The 17,759-nt window shown below is 45.0% G+C and overlaps 1 protein-coding gene and 1 long non-coding RNA gene across 9 annotated transcripts in view; one reads left to right on the top strand and one right to left on the bottom strand.

Moving 5' to 3' along the window:
* HIPK2 (homeodomain interacting protein kinase 2) overlaps window positions 1-17,759 on the top strand; it is a 132,421-nt gene that overhangs the window by 41,146 nt on the left and 73,516 nt on the right. For 5 of the 8 annotated variants that reach the window (XM_068190938.1, XM_068190940.1, XM_068190939.1 and 2 more), the window contains one exon: window positions 1,194-2,292. The exons of 1 other annotated variant lie outside the window; for it this stretch is intronic. In XM_068190938.1, the coding sequence (XP_068047039.1) occupies window positions 1,194-2,292 (1,099 nt within the window). Of the gene's footprint in view, window positions 1-1,193; window positions 2,293-11,215; window positions 11,421-17,759 lie in introns of those variants that run through there. 2 more of the 8 variants (XM_068190943.1, XM_068190942.1) reach the window with 2 other exon arrangements.
* LOC137474400 (uncharacterized) lies at window positions 6,273-11,342 on the bottom strand. Its single transcript, XR_010999338.1, has 2 exons — window positions 11,216-11,342; window positions 6,273-8,444 (listed from the first exon to the last, which is right to left on the bottom strand). It is a non-coding gene; the product is annotated as an uncharacterized lncRNA (long non-coding RNA).

Raw genomic sequence — 17,759 nt, 5'->3', positions numbered from 1 at the left:
CCCCAGAAGTCCCCATGGATTTGTGTTCTTCACAAAATGTTTGCCCCAGCAGTACTATCCCTACGCTGGGCAGGGAAAGCTGGCAGCAAGTCAGGACTTAGCTGTCCCCTTCTCCGTGCACCATATCTTTTTTCTCTGAATAGGCACATTTTCTGTTTCAGTGGAATATTACTCAGAATCCTTCAGTAAGTGTGTCTCAGTGATGCATTATTTTCACTTTGGTTATGAGGTTGTGGGGTTGTTTTTTGGTGGTCTGGGTTTTTTAAAAAAGATTTAGAAGATCATTAACTCTTCTGAAACCAAATAAGCTTGCATTAAAATAGGTTTTTGTCTTTCCTGTAAAAATAAAGCTATATTAGGAGCTAATTCTGCCACATGCTAATGTGTATGTTGCTTCATAAACAACGCTGTTCATTTCCAGGGGATCTGCTTCCTGGTGATGGTTTTGTCATTGTGAATGAGAATAGATGAACACAATTTTATAAATCTGGGAGCACTGAGAGCACACAGTGAAGCTCATGTTGTGTAACTCCCCATCTCCAGTGTGCCTGAGCACAGACTAGCATTGTGCACAATTCCTACTCACAGACTTGGCAAGCAATCTGAAACATCATCTTCTTCTGTTCTGGCTCCTCAACTTTATCTATGCACCTCCATTTGCTCACAGTGTACCATCTCCTGGTCCCATCTTCTCTCTGTGCAGGCCAGAAGCTACACAGTGGTTTTATGGGCATACAGTGGAGGACTTAAGTCAGATCCACTAAACTGCTTAGGATTGGATGAGCCTGAGGATTTGAGATTTAGCTTCTGTAGTCAGAATACTTTGCAGTATTTGACATGAGTTCTTCCAGAGAGCTAGATATATTCCTAGAGACAATGGGAATAGGAGTCTCTTTAGGCAGAGGAAGTAAAAATAACATGTACATTCCTGTTATTAAAAATGAAAAGGGGGAGAGCAAGAGAGCAGAAATCTTGAATGCTGATAGTATAGTTCAATCTGGGGTAAGGATTTATTTTAGAGCGTAATGTTTTACTTGTGTGGAATACATATTTCTGGAAGAACTTGCTTTTTGTATGTGTGTGTAATGTATCTATAGCCTGTATCCCATTTCCCTTTCATGCCACTGAGCAAATGAAAAAAAGCTGGGGAAGGCATCTTGACACAGTGGTTTCATTCTGATGTTGTATTGCAGGTATGGCCTCGCATGTGCAAGTTTTCTCTCCTCATACCCTTCAGTCAAGTGCCTTCTGTAGCGTGAAGAAACTGAAAGTGGAGCCGAGTTCGAACTGGGATATGACTGGGTACGGCACACACAGCAAAGTCTACAACCAGGGCAAGAACGTGCAGTCCTCCCAAGCAGCCGCCGCAGCAGCCGTCAACGCCTCTCTCCAGATTCCCAATCCGAGCATCCCTTACGAGCAGACCATCATCTTCCCAGCAAGCACGGGGCACATCGTGGTTACATCTGCCAACAGCACTTCTGGTGTGGTTGCAGTGTCTGGGCAAACACTGGGCGGGCCACACAACCTGATGCGTCGCAGCACTGTGAGCCTTCTGGACACCTACCAAAAATGTGGACTTAAGCGCAAGAGTGAGGAGATTGAGAACACAAGCAGCGTGCAGATTATCGAGGAGCATCCACCAATGATTCAGAACAATGCCAGTGGGGCCACTGTAGCCACCGCCACCACCTCCACGGCCACTTCCAAAAACAGTGGCTCCAACAGTGAAGGGGATTACCAGCTGGTGCAACATGAGGTGCTCTGTTCCATGACCAACACATACGAAGTGTTAGAGTTTCTTGGCCGTGGAACCTTCGGACAAGTAGTCAAATGCTGGAAACGTGGCACTAATGAGATTGTGGCTATCAAGATCCTAAAAAACCACCCTTCTTATGCCCGGCAAGGCCAGATTGAAGTGAGCATCCTGGCTCGGTTGAGCACGGAAAGCGCGGATGACTACAACTTTGTCCGTGCTTATGAATGCTTCCAGCACAAGAATCACACATGCTTGGTATTTGAAATGTTGGAGCAGAACCTCTATGATTTCTTAAAACAAAATAAATTCAGTCCCTTGCCCCTTAAGTACATTCGACCAATTCTCCAGCAGGTAGCAACTGCCCTAATGAAGCTGAAAAGCCTGGGACTGATTCATGCTGATCTCAAACCAGAGAACATCATGCTGGTAGACCCATCCCGACAGCCATATAGGGTCAAGGTCATAGACTTTGGTTCAGCTAGCCATGTGTCTAAGGCTGTGTGTTCTACTTACCTTCAATCCAGATACTACAGGTAAGAGACTGGGCTCATGTAACACTACTAGGAGAAGTATTTTACCTACGGGAATTTCCTTACATTCATTTAAATGAATGAGAGTCATCCCTTAATTCTAAACAGAGATGGCTCTTAAAATGGCTTGCTGATGTTAAGAGAAAATGATGTCCTAATGCCTCTTGGAGTTTACTTGCATTGAAAACCATTGTAAGTTTGTAAATAATCATAAAGTGTTGCAAAAATAGAGTTTGCCAGTTACAGTTTAGAAAGTCTTTCACTTCTATCAGTTTGTTCTCTCTGGAACTGTTTCCAGAAAAGAGGATATCCACATTTCCATTCCAGTCAATGGATATCGGTTCTTGGTTTCAGAATTACTTTAACCTAAACAGTCAATCCATACCTCAAATGTGTCTTCCAGTCGGTACTCATATATGAAACCAGGGACAAGTGTAAGGTTGGCCCACAGGAAAACTGTATGGATGCAGAAGAGGTTTGTCAAGGATTAGTTTTCACACAGGCTCTGAGTCAATGGGAATCTTCTGGCTGGCTCTTGTCAGCTCTCCTCCAGGCAAGTATTGTCAGTGATTTGGTGTTGGAGTGAGGACCTGTTGTTGTCTGTTGATTCCCACTCACTGTGCTTTGTTACGTCCTAGGATGGAGCTGTGACTTCAGCACAGGTGTGCTTGAAGTGAAATGTGTGAACCAGGTATATCCCTCTTCAGCCTGTTGAACAGTTTCATCAGAGCAGCCTCTTTTCATAACCCCTGGCAGGGCCTCCTTGCTCTCTGTCTTGATTTAAGACACAGAGTCTCTCTTGTAGATGTTCTCAGACCCTCTCTTTGGTACCAGTCAGCTTGATTCAGCATTGTAGGGACTGAGAAAAACAGTTCTACTGCTGCTGCAGGGGTGGAGGGAAATAGAGAAGGCAGTGAAGGGAATTTGTCTTTAGATAGCAGCTGAATTTAGAAATGTTCAGACCACATTTTTGTTGTTGTACTTCTGTGAAACAGGGGCAAAGAGAGAAAATACGATCCTCCTTCATGACGGATTTAATGAAAATCAGTCCTGGCAGCATCCACAGCTCATCAGATGGGTTACAAAAAACCAGGGTAGTTGTTCTGTTTGTAAATAGAGAAGAAATCTGTCTTATACATGGTGAGGACTGGGGTTGAAAAACCAACATGAGTTGATAACAGACCCTTTTCCTACTTCATTAATTTCACAGTGGCAAGGCCTACCTGAACTCTGAGCTTGGAGAGGGTTAATTTTTGCAGGAACAGGAACTTTGACAGTGTAGCACTGCAGCAGCTGATCTTTATCTGCTTGTCCTTTGCTCTGAAGGAGGCCAGGAAAAAATTCCCAGCCCTAGTTTATACCTTAGAAGGGGCTTATTAAATAAGATATTCTACCTGATGACAGTCCCATCCTCCAGGAGAGACATGTTTCTGTGGTAAATATGCAAAAGCTTTTAGAGTTGCAATTACCTGACAGACTAGAAAAAAAAAAAAAAAAAAAGATAATACAGGCATTTTGTTGTTGAGTTACCTGTGGTTCTGTGTTAGCAGCCTAGGTCCCTAGCTGAAAGACAGAAGGGGAAGCCAAAATGAAATATGTGACAGAAAGCAGAAATGAAAGAGAAAAATGGTTCATTCTCAGTGACAAACAAGGAATATTTTTGTGGCAGTCTCCAGGGAGGAAAAGGCTTCATAAAATTTGCTTTTTATATTTTAAATGTTATCTTGCCCAGTCTGAAGTTGGAGCTTGATAGATAGTAAGTTCTGTCTGTCTAATTCCTCCCTTGTTTTCCATGCCTGAATTGGTGGGAGGAGGGGAAAAGGGGCAGCAGCTCACCAGGAAAAAAAAAAAAAAAAAAAAAAAAAAAGAAGAAAAAGCTCATTGGGTTGAATTACATCAGCAGGGGGCTGCTGATTAAGCTAAATTCAAGTCATGAGGAAAATTTATGTTCTTCTTCATTTTCTGATGGGGAAAATACAGCACTAAGTATTCCACTCTAAAATGAAAGCGCTTTCATGCTAGGGGAAACATTGGGCTTTATAAAGATTTCATGTGTCTTCCATTTAATTTACACTTGTTCTTGTTGCTAGAGTGTAAAAGACAAGGGGATGACTTCAAGAAATGGCACATTTAAGTTATATGTGAAGGAAAAGCTTCCTCAGACTAGTGAAACCTCTCAGACTAGGCAGTCATGCTCAAGGAGTGACAGGAGCCCTGTGCCCCATGCATTTAAGGAAAGATGTAGCAGAGCACAGGGAACTATAAAGTAGAGGCTAGAGCTCAGCTGGAGGTTTTTTATCATGGACTTATGCAAGCAAATTCCTAAGCTGTCTCCATATTTTATTAACAGCTTGCTTTTTCTTTTTCCTATCACTACTTTTGAGAATGTGATGGCCAAATCCTTTGTAGGATTGAAAGGTATGTTGGATCCTGCTCCTTCTCAGAGCAATGTATGGCCATTCATCTTCCTGTAAATGATAGGCCCATTTTCTTCTCCCAAACATGGAAGTCAAAATAACTTTAAACAAACTCTGTGCTTTTTCTTGACCTGAATCAGCATAACCCGGCACAAACCAAGAGAACCCCACGGCTGCTTGCAGACTTTCCATGGGTGATTTTCCATTGCTGCTGTGTAACGTGCTCTGAAGATGAACGGGGTCCCTTGGCCCAGTTTCTTGTGGGAAGAATCGTGGGCAGACTTGCTGTTGTGCTGCTGGCACTGCTCAAGGGCCCTCCCTCGCTGGGGGCCCCAACCCAGAACTGTTTCTGTCCCACCAGGGATGTTTCTAAGCCAATGTGCTCTGCAAGGATGGAAATGGTATTGAGGTGACAGAGCAGGATGGAAAATATCAAAGATGGGATAAAAATGTCTTTAGTCCAGCAGAATTTAGCTCCCAACCCTCTTAAGAGGACACAGCTTCCTCCAAGCTATAACTGCTGCCACAACTGGTATTCAGGATATCTTTCTCCCTTGCTCCTGACTATAGGGAGCCCACAGGAGGCAGAACATGACAGCCTAAGGTGGGCTTTGCAGGAACTGCCCTGCTGCCAAGAATCCCTCTCTGGGAAGGCAGTGCTGCTGTGTCTCCAGTGCCTGCTGCAGGCCTCGAGAGAAGGGAATGAGCCCCAGCAGGGTCACACCATGGGCCCTGCCTGACATGACAAAGGACAGCACAGCCAGTCTGTGGTCAGAGTTATCTTATAAAAGGGAGGGTAATGTGAAGAGGACCATCCTCCTCCTGCCCACCCATCTTCAGCCTGTGGTGCAAAACTCACTGTAGTCCAAAGCGTTTCTGTTTTGGCATCCTTAGCCAGTGTGTGTAGGACCTCACTGGTAGCCATCCAAACATCCCTTGCTTAGAAGAGGGGTACCAGCCTGTCCCCCTGGTCACCATAGTCCTTCATCTTGTCCCTTACCATCAGCTGCATCAACCTGGGCCTGATCACTGACCCTTCAGGGAGGTTTGTGGTGATGCAGCCATGGTCTGGAGGTGCCTGAAGGAAAAGGTGAGGAACTAAAGCTGATGATGGAGGGCTGCTCTGCCCAGCTCAGAGTCCAGGAGCAGGGCTCTCTACTTGGCAGTTTTAGCCAGACATGCTTGAGTTAGAAATTAAGCCCTGTTCACAGAGTAATGGATGAAAAAACTGTGATAGCCTCTGCATAACAGGGTATCTTCCTGGGATTCCTTTTCATGCTGCAGTTGGAAGGGGAGATCACTGAGGTAGTTTCTATGATCTCCCTTTTGCAGAGGGTCAGAGGAATGAATGACCAGAGAGATCCCTTCTAGGTTGATCAGCTATGTATGAACAACTTCCTGGGAAGAGCCATTTCCTTAGAAATACAGGGCTCAGGCTGCAACAGCTGGCCCCTTTGTTGGAGACCCCACTCATGCACCCAGGTGGAAGAGGGGTACGGCCCTCTGGGAGGCTGGGGTGGTTGGGGTGGTAGAGGGAGAGTTGAGGTCATCCCTTGTTGGAACAAGAGCACTTCTCTGTCATGAGGTGGCAGCGTGGGGGTGCTTGGAGCAGTTGGGCTGCTCATGGGAGCACTACCAGTTTTGTTACCTTGCCCTTTTGGCTTTTCTTTGCTGTTCAGCTGAAACAGCTGCTGTGCTGGCACCTTGGGGACGACAGTGTTTTGCTAATTAATGGTGTAATCACCTTATAAGAATTTAGTCTTTCAGAATTTGCAAAATATTGCACATATAAAATAACGGCTGTCACCCCTTCACTATTAGTGAATAAATTCAGGTTTGGTTCCTTGTTTTCAAAAGGCTTTTGGTATGTGGCTTGTCTGGCTTGGGTTGAGATGTCTGCTTTGTAGGTAAGTGGCCTTTGATGAAATGTTTGGATAACAGAGAATGAAGCTGAGTACCAGTTTGAAGAGGTGTTTATCAGTCTGGTCTCAGACACTGCAAGAAAATATGCATGCATAAAGGCTACGTGCATGTTGTCAACTGCCCATACAGAGTGTGCAGTGAGGCTGTGTGCAGGCGTGGCTTCTAACTGGCTCTGCATGCTTAGCTGGGTGAGAGCAGGTCCTGAGGGATGCAGGGGACTAAACTGGATCCCTCTTGCCACACATGGACATTGTGCCATGACAGGTATTGGTCTTTCAGCCGTGCTAACAGGAAGCCAAAGCAAGGTAGATTTCTGAGCAAAGTCACAACCTGTTCCCTATTGTGTGACTCACAAGTGTGTCATTCTGGTCAAAACTGCCCTTTAAATAGGCAGCTGTAATGACATAGGGATGGGCTATGCTTTTTTGTTTGCTCACTGAATTGGCATCTGCCATGTCCTTGTATAACACTTATATTTCAATGCACTTGTATTTCAAAATCTTCTGCCATTCTGGACTTGCAAAAACATCTCTATCTCAGATTTTACTGCATTTGCAGCTGTGGGAGCCACATTGTTCTGCCAGTCTGTTTCACTCCTACCTGCAATGTTCACTGCTTTACTGACTATGCCTCTCCAAGGTAAAGAGAGGATGGTTTGAGGAGGAAAGTTTCTTGTGGGGACTGAAGTGAAACCATGAATTTCATTGCTGAAGTCTAAACTCAATTTCTTTGGTGACGATCACACCTGGTAGGACTGCAGGCTTGCAAAACTTGCAATACATTGCAGAAGACTTTGTGGAGGAAAGCAAACTTCAAGCTACACTATTTTAAGCAGTTGTTAATTTCTTTCCCAAGGACCCTTGGAATTTGAAGTTGTTTTTTTCAGAATCAAAATTCAGCGGGATTTTTTTTTTTCAAAACCAACATCAGGATTAATTGAATCTCAGCTTTATTGTACCCAGACTACCAAGTCTTGGAAAGCAAGAGACATTTAGCTGAAAGCTTTTGGCTTTGACCCACCTTTGGGATGGTCATGCCAAGTTGGTTTTTGGTTTTACAGAACTCAAGCAAAGATAGTTCTTTGCTAAGTTCCTTTGTGTGGAAATCACCTCAGAGAAGGGATGGTAAACCAACACTGTGCTCATGGTGCATCCAACAGGAGATTTACCATGCCTGTACTCCCTACCTGGGGTCTAATTTAAAACAGAAAAACCTGTATTTCAGCCTAAGCAATTTCCTCAGACTGGACGCTCCCTAGTGTTTTCTCTGCTGAAACCTTCTCACGATTTCCCTAAGTATTTTTTTTATTTTGCTCTGAGCAGACAGGCCAGCTCCTCCTTTATCTTCTCAAAGCTGGTGATATGCCCGTTTCCCTGTGCCACCACAGCACCTTCCTGCCCAGCTCCAGCTTGTGATGCTGGCCCTGCTCCGAGAGGAGCCCTGCATCCCTGTGTGGAGCCAGAAAGACTGTCTGTCACAGGAGGGCTCTGTTTATTTATTAACCAAGGGGATAAAATGTGCCCAGTTACATGCCTCTGAGCCCAGGAAGATTTGTTACAAAGGTCTGTTTGCAAGGAATCTGACAGGGAGCCTTTCCCCAGCAAAGAGAAGGCTTTGCTAGGACAAGGAAGGGAGAATTCTCATGCTGTCTCCTTTTACCTCATCTGTGTCCGAGAGGTGGAAAACCAAATATCACAACTAAGTGCTGAGTCAATGCCTTCAGTCCCCTCTCCTCTCTCTGGAAACAGCTCCTGTATGGCAAAGATGGGGCACTGACAGTAATTACTCTTACAGATCTCAGTTTTGTCTTGGTGGCTGGAAAGGAAGGAACCTCAGTGTCCACAGGCAGGGATCAATTCATTAAGGGTGTTTTGGATCAGAGATGAGTATGTGAGCAGCAGCCAGAGGCAGGTACGAGGGTTGGAAGCACTGCTCTTCCATCAACTGGTGCTACCCCTCAGGTGAGGGGCTCTGGTTCTGGTGTAAAAGAGCAAACAAAACTGGGGGAGAAAAAGGTAAATGTAATTTTCCCATGGCTGCTGCAGCTTTTAAACTCATCAGTGATCCCCACAAAGGGAAAGGCAGCCCTCTGGATGTAAGCAGCCCCATTTACCCTCAGGGGCACTGCCCACAACCCAGGCAGTGCTGTGCAGGCAGGGAACAGAAGCAGGAGCAGAGCCACAGTGATGTGGCTGCTGACCAGGGCTCAGTGTCAACCACCAGCTCTGACACAGGTCCTGCCCAAACTGGGGTAACTCACCTCATCCTTCTCCACATCACTTCCAGAGGGACATGATTTTAGAACTGTGCTCCCCTTTCCCTCCACCCTTCTACTCCATAACTTACCCATTTAAGCAAACCTTCCCTCTGGCCATTTGCACCACCCAGTGCCACCTAGTCCCACGCCTGGGGCTGACCTCCCCAAAAGCAATACCTCACAGTTTGGAAACAAAAAACACTTCAAATGGGGTAAGGAGGAGTTCCTGTGTGCATCCTTTCAGGGCCTGCAGAGAGGAGGCAGTGTGCAAATACACTTGTTACCAGTCCATGTATTACCACCTGAAGTCATCTGGGAACTCTAAAATGAACATCACAAACCTTCTTCTTTTAAACCCAGCAGAGAATCCTAAACTAATCCCTACCTTCTTTATACTTGCTCTTAGAGTAGTTTCAGTAACATTGTGAGGATCAGGGAGTGGCTTGGAAGTCACACTTTCCCCACTTGTAGGTTGGCTACGGGTGTTGGATTTATGGGCTTTTTTGGTGTTTTTTTTTTCCTTTCTTCTTCTGCTACTGTTTCTCTCTCATCACCACAGAACAAGCCTGTCACAGGATTTCCTGCTGTCTGTTTTTCTTCTCTTAAGCTTTATAAGCATAATAAGTCCTGTTAAGGCAGCAGCCTGGTGAAATGATGTGAAAAATCAAGGTAACTCTTGTATTTACTGTACCAGGGCGAGCCTGAAACAGGTACAAATAGACAGGTTGTTTTACTTGAAAAGAACTATTTACCTACAAGAAGTCAAAACCCTCTTATTGCAGCTATTGGCTGTAGCACTTCAGACTCCATCTCTGTAGTACATAAAAGACACACAGTGTTTTGGTAAAGGTACCTGTGCTCAGCTCGGGGACTGGGATGTAACCAAGCTTAGTATGGTGACAAGCAGCTGCAGCCATAATGGAAGTGAAGGTACAACTGGCAGGGCTACAAAGAGCCAGCTGCAATCAGAGGTGCCTGTTTGCCTGTGTATGAAAAGCATGAAGTTTGGTCTCTGCTTCTAGCTGCTTACTTCAGTGGTTTTGTGTTTGCCCTGCTTTCTCTCCTCCCACTCAAGTCACTTCCTCACCAAGTGCAAAGGAAGCAGAGCAGGGAGAGGGTGCTCTTCTTTTCGGCTCCAAAGACAGAACAGCAGCAGCAGCTGATAGGAGCAGTGGTGTGGGGACCCACAGATGTTACTCCAGCAATAGGTGACCAGTGAAGGAGAGTGCCCTGCAGTCACATTTATACACTAGTAGCATTTTTTATGTCTTCCTACATTTATTTCAATGTGTATTTGGGTCAGGGCAGTAGCTGGCCAAGGGCAGAGATGGCTGCTGAGAAGCAAAATGAGGTGAGGGGCTGTTGGGATGAGATCAGTGCTCCAAGTGTGAAAATAAAAGAATTATGAGCAGGGAGATTCCTCATCCTCTCCTGAGTATGAAAAAGCATTAGCAACACAGTTTGCACAGGATTTCAGGGATACTTTGCTTAAGTACTGTGTATGTAAATCCTATCAGGTTTTTACCTCCTCCTGTACATTTGCTCAGTGCAGGCAAGAGATGTAAATGTAACATGGGGGAAGCTTACTGTGGATGTCTGTGCATTCATTAGGTTCACAAGTCTTAGGCCCCAGCACAGCAGTACTGGAAAGCTGTATTACACTGAAGAGCGTTTTCTGGTTAGAAAGTATTTCTGCTCTGCTGCTTATTAGAGATGAGGTTAGAAAAGTGACTGGCATTGGTTTATAAATGAATGAGTCATTACCAGAAGAGAAAAATAATCTGAAGATGCGACAATTAATATGGGGTTATACATTCCCCAGCTTCAGACCCCTGAATGACATGACTCCAGTCCCCAGTTTCTATCTTCTCAAACCATTTGCTGCACTGATGCCTCAAATTAGCCTAAGCTCGTGTAAAGGCACCTTATTTTCAGATGGGGGCTCAGTAGCTACCTTCCTCTCCAGGTCATGCTGGGGAAAAGGAGTAACTCTCAAGCAGCTGAGAGTGGTTATCTTGCTTGAAAAACACCAATCTTGTGGCCTGACTTAAGCTGAGTTGTAGCCACAGCTGTTACCTGTGTAAGAAGGAAGGTCCAGGAAATGTCCTTTGCCTTTTAGGCCAGATCATACAAAAGTTGTTCTGTAGTGTTTTACAAGAAAAAAAGAAATGCAGAAGAGAGGCATCCATACAAATGTACATATATATATACATACACACACACAGTGAGAGATTTACCGTTCTAAGAGGAAGAAGTAAAAAGGGAGTGGCTCTAAGGAACTGAGAGAGGGGAAGGGCAGAGGAGGAATCCCCCGACAGGCCATGGTTACCTGGAAGTTGCTGTTTCCCACATAAGGAAAGGTGTGGGAGGAAAGAAGATGAAGTTTCACCTTACTTGCTATTTGGAGACTTCAAGGCCAGAGATAGCCAATTTCCGAACAGGACAGCATCCCTTTCCTGCAATGGGCTGGAAAGTAATCTGTGAGTCTCTGAATGGCAGCTTGACCTTTTCTTTTTGCTTATTGAAGGACAAAGGTAATTGCAGACATTGTTTTACTTGCACAGACACGAGTAATTTTGCTTTACCTTTAATTTTTTGTTTTACCTTTGTTTTGCCTTTTTGGCTGTGTAGGGCAGTACTTGGGTGGACATCCAGGTTCTGTCCCTGCTTCTGCTGGTCTGCATTAGCCATAGAATAGCAGACTTCTACCCACTACCAAATCTAGTGTTTGTCTCCAAAGGCTTCTGCTCAGGAAGAGAGGCAGGGTAGATGTGGGGGAATTGACTTGAATCTAGCTGAAGTGACTCTGAATTGAAAATTCTGCGGTTTAAGGAGTTGGGTTAACTCCTTGTCAGTATTTTGTTTTTTGTCAACCACTGCCATTTACAGCTGATTTGAAGCAGAAGTTCTCAAAAGCAAGTATAATACCCCGGGCCTGATAAGACATGAAAAGTGCCAAAAGTTTTATACTGTCATCACTGAATTTCGACCTTTGTGAGAGGCTTGGGGCAGTTTTCAGATAACTCTAGCAACTTACACAGCTTTGAGAAGGCCACCAGCTGAAGCCTTTTGAGGATAAGGAGAACTGTGTGTTCTAGCGGCTGAAGCTTGTGCTCGCATAGAGGCAGACAAGGAGAAGTTAGCAGTGTTTCAGTTGGCATCAGGAGGAGCTGTACTGCACTGAGTTGTTTTAACTGCACATAGGATGGTTGGATGGCTTGTAATACCGCTGAGCAACACCATGTTTTCTGTCTGTACATTCCAGTCTAGGTGGAGGTGTCTGTACCATCTACCTTGTGCTGTTCTCCTGGAATGCTGTGCTTGCTGAAGCAGGGCTGTGTTTACAGCACCTCATGCACAAAGATTTTTGTGGCTGAGGCCTTTAAACAAAAGGGTAATAGGGTACAACAGTGCACATGACAGTGAGGGGTAACACGCCTGCTAATGTGACAGCTGGCATACAGAAGGAAAGCTGATGGCCTTTTTTGGATTCACCAGAGTAAGAATTTGTGTTTCCAATAGTTGCTTCCATGCAGAACTTTGCACTCAAAGTCAGGGAAGGAGCATCTGATGAGTTAAGACAAGTTTCAATATATTTAGTTTTACTTGTCAGTGGGAGACAGCAAACAGAGAACAGTCACTGAAGATGAAAATGGAGTATTTCTTTGATGCTCACAAAAGTATTAAGAGGGGCAGATGAAATCTAAAATGTAAACAGGTTCAGATGAGGCTAGATGAATTTGCTGGTTACTGTGCTAAAAAGTTAATGATGAAATGTTGGCAGTTGATTTCAGTAGGTAAAAGGAAGTAATGGTGAGGGCCTGTACCAGAAATAAAAGCTTATCTACGTGATCTCATCCCCATAGCTGTTAAAAATACAGCTCATGTTGTTGTTAGCCTGTTAAATTAATGGACTGGATTCTGAAGGGCTGCATGAGCACAAGCAAGAGCAGGAGGTAGTCATATTGCTGTTTCTGGAAATATTTTCCTGGAGGCTCATTTGAAAACCTATCTCCCCTTGGCAGGTGCATGAGGGAGCAGGGAAGAGAATGGCACTATGGGCTGGATTTCACTTAACAATGCCAATATGGGTGCAGGGATGTGGTGGCTCCAAATGTATTCCTTTGTAAGGAGGTCAAAGTACAGCTTGATGTGTAAGATATATAATGAGGGACAGAAAGAAAGGCATGTTAACTGTGTTGGAAGATAACATTCTGTCTTTTGAATGGATTCTTGTTATTTTTGCTGATGTTACTTTCAGCAAGAAAAATTATGTTGAAATTATTCTTTCTTCTGCATTGTTTGGCTCTTGTTCTCAGCTTTGTTATGGCCACAAAGAGAGGATAAAAATGGATTGGCACAAAGTTGAGTTTCCTGTATCATTTAGAGTTATGTTTTCAGCCCTTAGCACTTTAGTAGGGTCTGTTCTTCATTTTGAAAATAGCAATAAAAGAGCAGAGAACGTAATAAAACACAATTCTATCTTTTTTTTTTTTTTCCTAATGAAATTGTCAGTGCTAGCCTGAGCTCTGTCTCTGATCTGTATGAAGTCTCTGAACTGTGCCATTGGAAGAAAGCAGATCCAAAAGGAGAGATAAAATATCCATGTGCCTGGCCTCTTTAGAAGATAGTAAAAAGCTCCCGACGTCTTGCTTGTTTTTAATCTGTATGTTTATGTCTACATAAATCCTTTGGGAATGCACTTTAAACATTTACATTGGTTTTAGAGAATTACCTTCTAGCATCAGTACCTATGATCCAGCAAGTGTAACTAAGATTAAGTTTATGTGAATGGCCCTCTTGGTTTTCAGAGGCATGGGTAATGTTAAAGCATGTGTTGAATTGCTGCTCAAATGGGAAATGGTAGTGATGAGCATGAAGTGCTACAGTGGATTTGCTGTTTGTGTGTGGTTGTTGGAGGTATTGGGTGTGCATGGGGAGATAGCTCTTGTTTTGGGAAAAGGATGTGTCTGCAGTGTGTGGCAGCTAAGCATCAAGACACAGCTGACAGCCCCCACCCTGGGCCACTTTGGTGAGGAGCTGCTCTTGAGTGAACAAACCCAAGCCTTCAGAGAAGGGAGTAATTTCCAGCTGCTTTTCCAGCAGCTCTAGGGAATGCCCCATCTAAGTTGTCAGGATCTTTTCCTAGCACCTTGATGCCCATCTCAGGCTCTGCAGAGCAGCCAAAATAGAAGTTGGAGAGAGAAAAAGCAGCAGCAAACCCAGGATATGAGAGGTTGGTCCAGATGAAAACAGAGGATGGTAAAGGTCAGAGTTGCTCCAGATGGCCAACAGAGCCAAACAGATCACTCCTTGCAGCCCTAGCCTGTGGTTTGGTCTTACATGGGATTGGAAGAGGTTCACTTCCAGTCCAAGGTGTGTGCTTTTGAGCAGCTGTTGAGTTCTAGCTCCTAGACAGACACAGCTTTTATCTTAGCCTGGGGCTACAGGATCTGATTACTGCCCACAAAATGGCATTTGAAGTTGTGTAAGAATTCTAGGTACAGGATACAACTCTAATCGCTGCTTTTGTAAGGGGGCTGTCACAGCGGCACAGTGACAGTGCAGAAAGCAGAGCACGGTGCTTGGTTTTCTGCAGAAAATGTCCCTGACTTGCTGTATCACACGGATCAAATTGCAGGGTGAGTGAAGGCTGCAGGGGAGTGGGAATGGTTGCAAACTTTGAGGTTTTCAGAGCCACACATATGCTCACGTATCTCATGAAATGGCCACTTCCATGGTATTTCCTCCACACTTCTGCATTTTGAGAGATCCACATGGCTGGGTTTTTCCTTCCCCTCCAGGAACGGTGCATTTGCTTGATCCCACGTTGCCTTGCCTGGCATTTTGTAGCTGTGCCACGCTATAGTATTTGCTGCTGTCTCGGTGCTGGTCAGCAGCCCGGCCAGGCACTGGGGTGCATTTCTGCACAACGCTTTGAAACGTCTGCCCTGCTCTGACTGTGCATGCCCATGTGCCTCGCAGTGAGCCAGGGTTCCTGCATGCCCACGTGGTGGCCAGAGAGCTGGCAAGTAGTTGGCATTGGCAGCAGCCCCCGTGGCAGCCAGAGGAGAGCAGGAACCCTGGCAGCAAGGGCAGGAGGCTGCTGTGGCTACAGCCTGAGCTTGCTTTGCTTGAAGCTGGCACAAGATTTTCCAAAGAGGCCTTGACTGACCAGTAGCTTAAAGGCTTTCTTATCTGTGGAAGAGTGCCACAGGCTGGTGGCAGCCCATAATTAATAAAGATACTAACCCTCCTTATGCAACCAGGGGATGTCTGACAGCATTACTAGGTAGTTGCTCAACAACAAGGCGTGTTACAACTAACCAGCTGGGACCAATTATGAAAGCCTCACTAATGCTAGCAAGCACTTGCCTGTTGGCATTGTTGGGCTGAAGTTGAAGAGATGAATGACTGCTGTGCAGCACGCGGGCAGGCTCGTGGTCGGGCAGTGCGTGGTGTGCAGCTGAAGCACAACCAGCACATCGAACACGGAGTGCCTCTGCTCTGGGATGTGTTTGCTGGGCATGGATGAGCCTCATTGCCCAACACTGTTGCCTGTGCTCCCAGATGCAGGATGAGGAGGTATCCCCAGGGCTGCAGCACCATCTCCCTCCCCAGCCGCAGCTTCTCCCACCCCCTTGCTGCTGCAGCAGCACCGACATATGCCCGGTACCTCCTCAGCTGCTTGCTAGGGTAGGAAAAGGGGAGGGAGGGAAGCGGGGGCTCCTACTTAAGGCTGCCTCATGAATTTTTAGTCACTACATGAAGATTTCAAGAGTGTGCAAATAAAACATAAAATGAAGCAAAAGACTAAGTGGCACTGCACAAAAGGAGGGGAAAAACCCCAAAACACTGAATCATTGTCCAAAAGGTGCAGCCATTAGAGAATAATAATAGTTTTTGTGTGCAGTGCAGCTGGGGTCACAGTTGCAGAAGGAAGCTCCTCGGTGACCTGTGCGATGGCTCTGTTTGTTTAATGTGCTAAAACAAAGAACTGAAAAGCAGACAGGGTCCTTGCTGATAGTCGCAGGGCTTCTCTCTCAGTTCCTGTGTCTGTGCCCTCTTTTGCTCTGTGTGTGTGTGTGTGTGTGTGTGTGTGTGTGTGTGTGTGCGTGTCTTCATGCTCCAAATGCAACTAATCACAGCTCCATGCTCTAGGATGCCTTCCATTGTGCATCCCCTGTTACTGTGCCCGGGCACTCCCTGGTTGTTGACTTGCCGTTTTTGTAATTTAGAAACTACAACAAATAATAACAAGTCTAATGGTTACTATTTTATTGTCTGTTTTTGTAATTCTCTGTCCTTCAGAACGAGCTCAGCATAATGACATTATTCCCATCCCTCCATCCTGACTTCAGTCTTTTTCTATCCATTTAGCAAATGCTGCAGTTTGCTCTGTTTTTAATGGGTGGGAATCAATGTGGCTTTTAAAAATTGGATTCTCTCTGCCTGCACAAACAAAATCAATGGTGTTATTGAGCATGTGCAGGTCTGTGTGAACGGGAGCAAGCCAGCAGGGTTTGCCACCTCAGCGAGGCTGGGGCAAAGCCTGTCGTTCACACAGGGAGGATCACTCTTTATTTCTCTGTCATTTTGGTAAAGGCTGATGAGCAGCTTGGTACTGTTTAGAAAGTAAAGCCTAGGGTGTACTTTCCACCAGGTTAATAAGTTTTGAAGTGTCAGTGTGAGGCTGTTAAAATGGGCTAAAACCAGACCAGTTTGAGTGCCCATAGGAGGTTTGAAGATCCCAGTGAAATGAAGTTTAATCCAAAGCATGCTTTATTTCAGTATGACTTTACAATTGGTTTTGCCATATCTTTTGGGGTTCTCCAGCCTGATTGGACCTTTGCTCTCAGAAATGAGTTTCAGGCAAAATAGGGATTTCTTCCTTCGAGCTAAGCATTTATATATAAACAAACAGGATGGGAAATTTATGTTTCTATGTCTGTCTTTTGTGGCAGATTGAGTGTACTAATATTGAGCTGATGTGGGAAAGTTGGCTGGCAGGAGTTGGTCATGGCCCTAGGAGATAGAGGGAAGGGAAGATTCCAGATGGATGGTATTGTTTTGGGGTTTTTATATTCACTACTTCTTCAGGTATGATCTTCAGATTTAACAGTATCAGGATTTTATTGCGTGATGTGGAAGGAATGGGTTCTTCCAGCATGTTGTCGTGGACACTAAAGTGTCATCCATAAGATCAGAAGGCTGTAGTAAATGATTTGTGGGATGGTAGGAACTGGTAATGTGGAGAATATTTTCAATTAAAACTTAGCTATGGAGGGTGTATCTCAATCCATGCCACCAGTGTTGTCCTGACTGTGCAGAGCACCCCAAAACAGTGTGTATATTTCTCTCCCAGGGGACAGAGTGATACTACTGACTCTGTGAGATGGAACAGAGCAGTCTTCCTGCTGCAGCCAGTTCCAGACACCGCTGACACAGGTTGGGTTCAAACTGATGACTTTAGTTGTGTGTGAAAGACTCCAGAACCTTTTATCAACCTGCAGGGCCATTCAGTCATCTCACATAAATGCACATGCCAATGCTTGTTTTGAACACGGCTTTGTTGGGAGCACAGCGAGCTCAGTGTTTTGAGTGAGAGCAGAAATTTCTGGCTGTATGACAGAATGGGTTTTCTAATGCTCCTGGCAGCTGAGGAGCTCTGGGTCCCGAACAGGAAGGGGTGGCAAGAAGGAACCTTCTCCTACTGACTGCACCACCAAAAATGTTTATTCAATGCTCTGTGTTTCCAAGCTAAAATAAGAGTTCATTTTAAAATGCTGGAGTACTGAAGAGTTGAAATGAATATTTGTGTGTCTAATGTCTTCATATCTCCACAAAAAGGAGGAAAACTAAAACCGGTGTTT

This window comes from Anomalospiza imberbis, chromosome 5 (assembly GCF_031753505.1).
Source record: "Anomalospiza imberbis isolate Cuckoo-Finch-1a 21T00152 chromosome 5, ASM3175350v1, whole genome shotgun sequence".
NCBI classification, from domain to species: Eukaryota; Metazoa; Chordata; class Aves; order Passeriformes; family Viduidae; genus Anomalospiza; species Anomalospiza imberbis.
The sequence above is the reverse complement of the archived record's forward strand: the minus strand, read 5'-3'. Positions and strand labels throughout refer to the sequence as shown.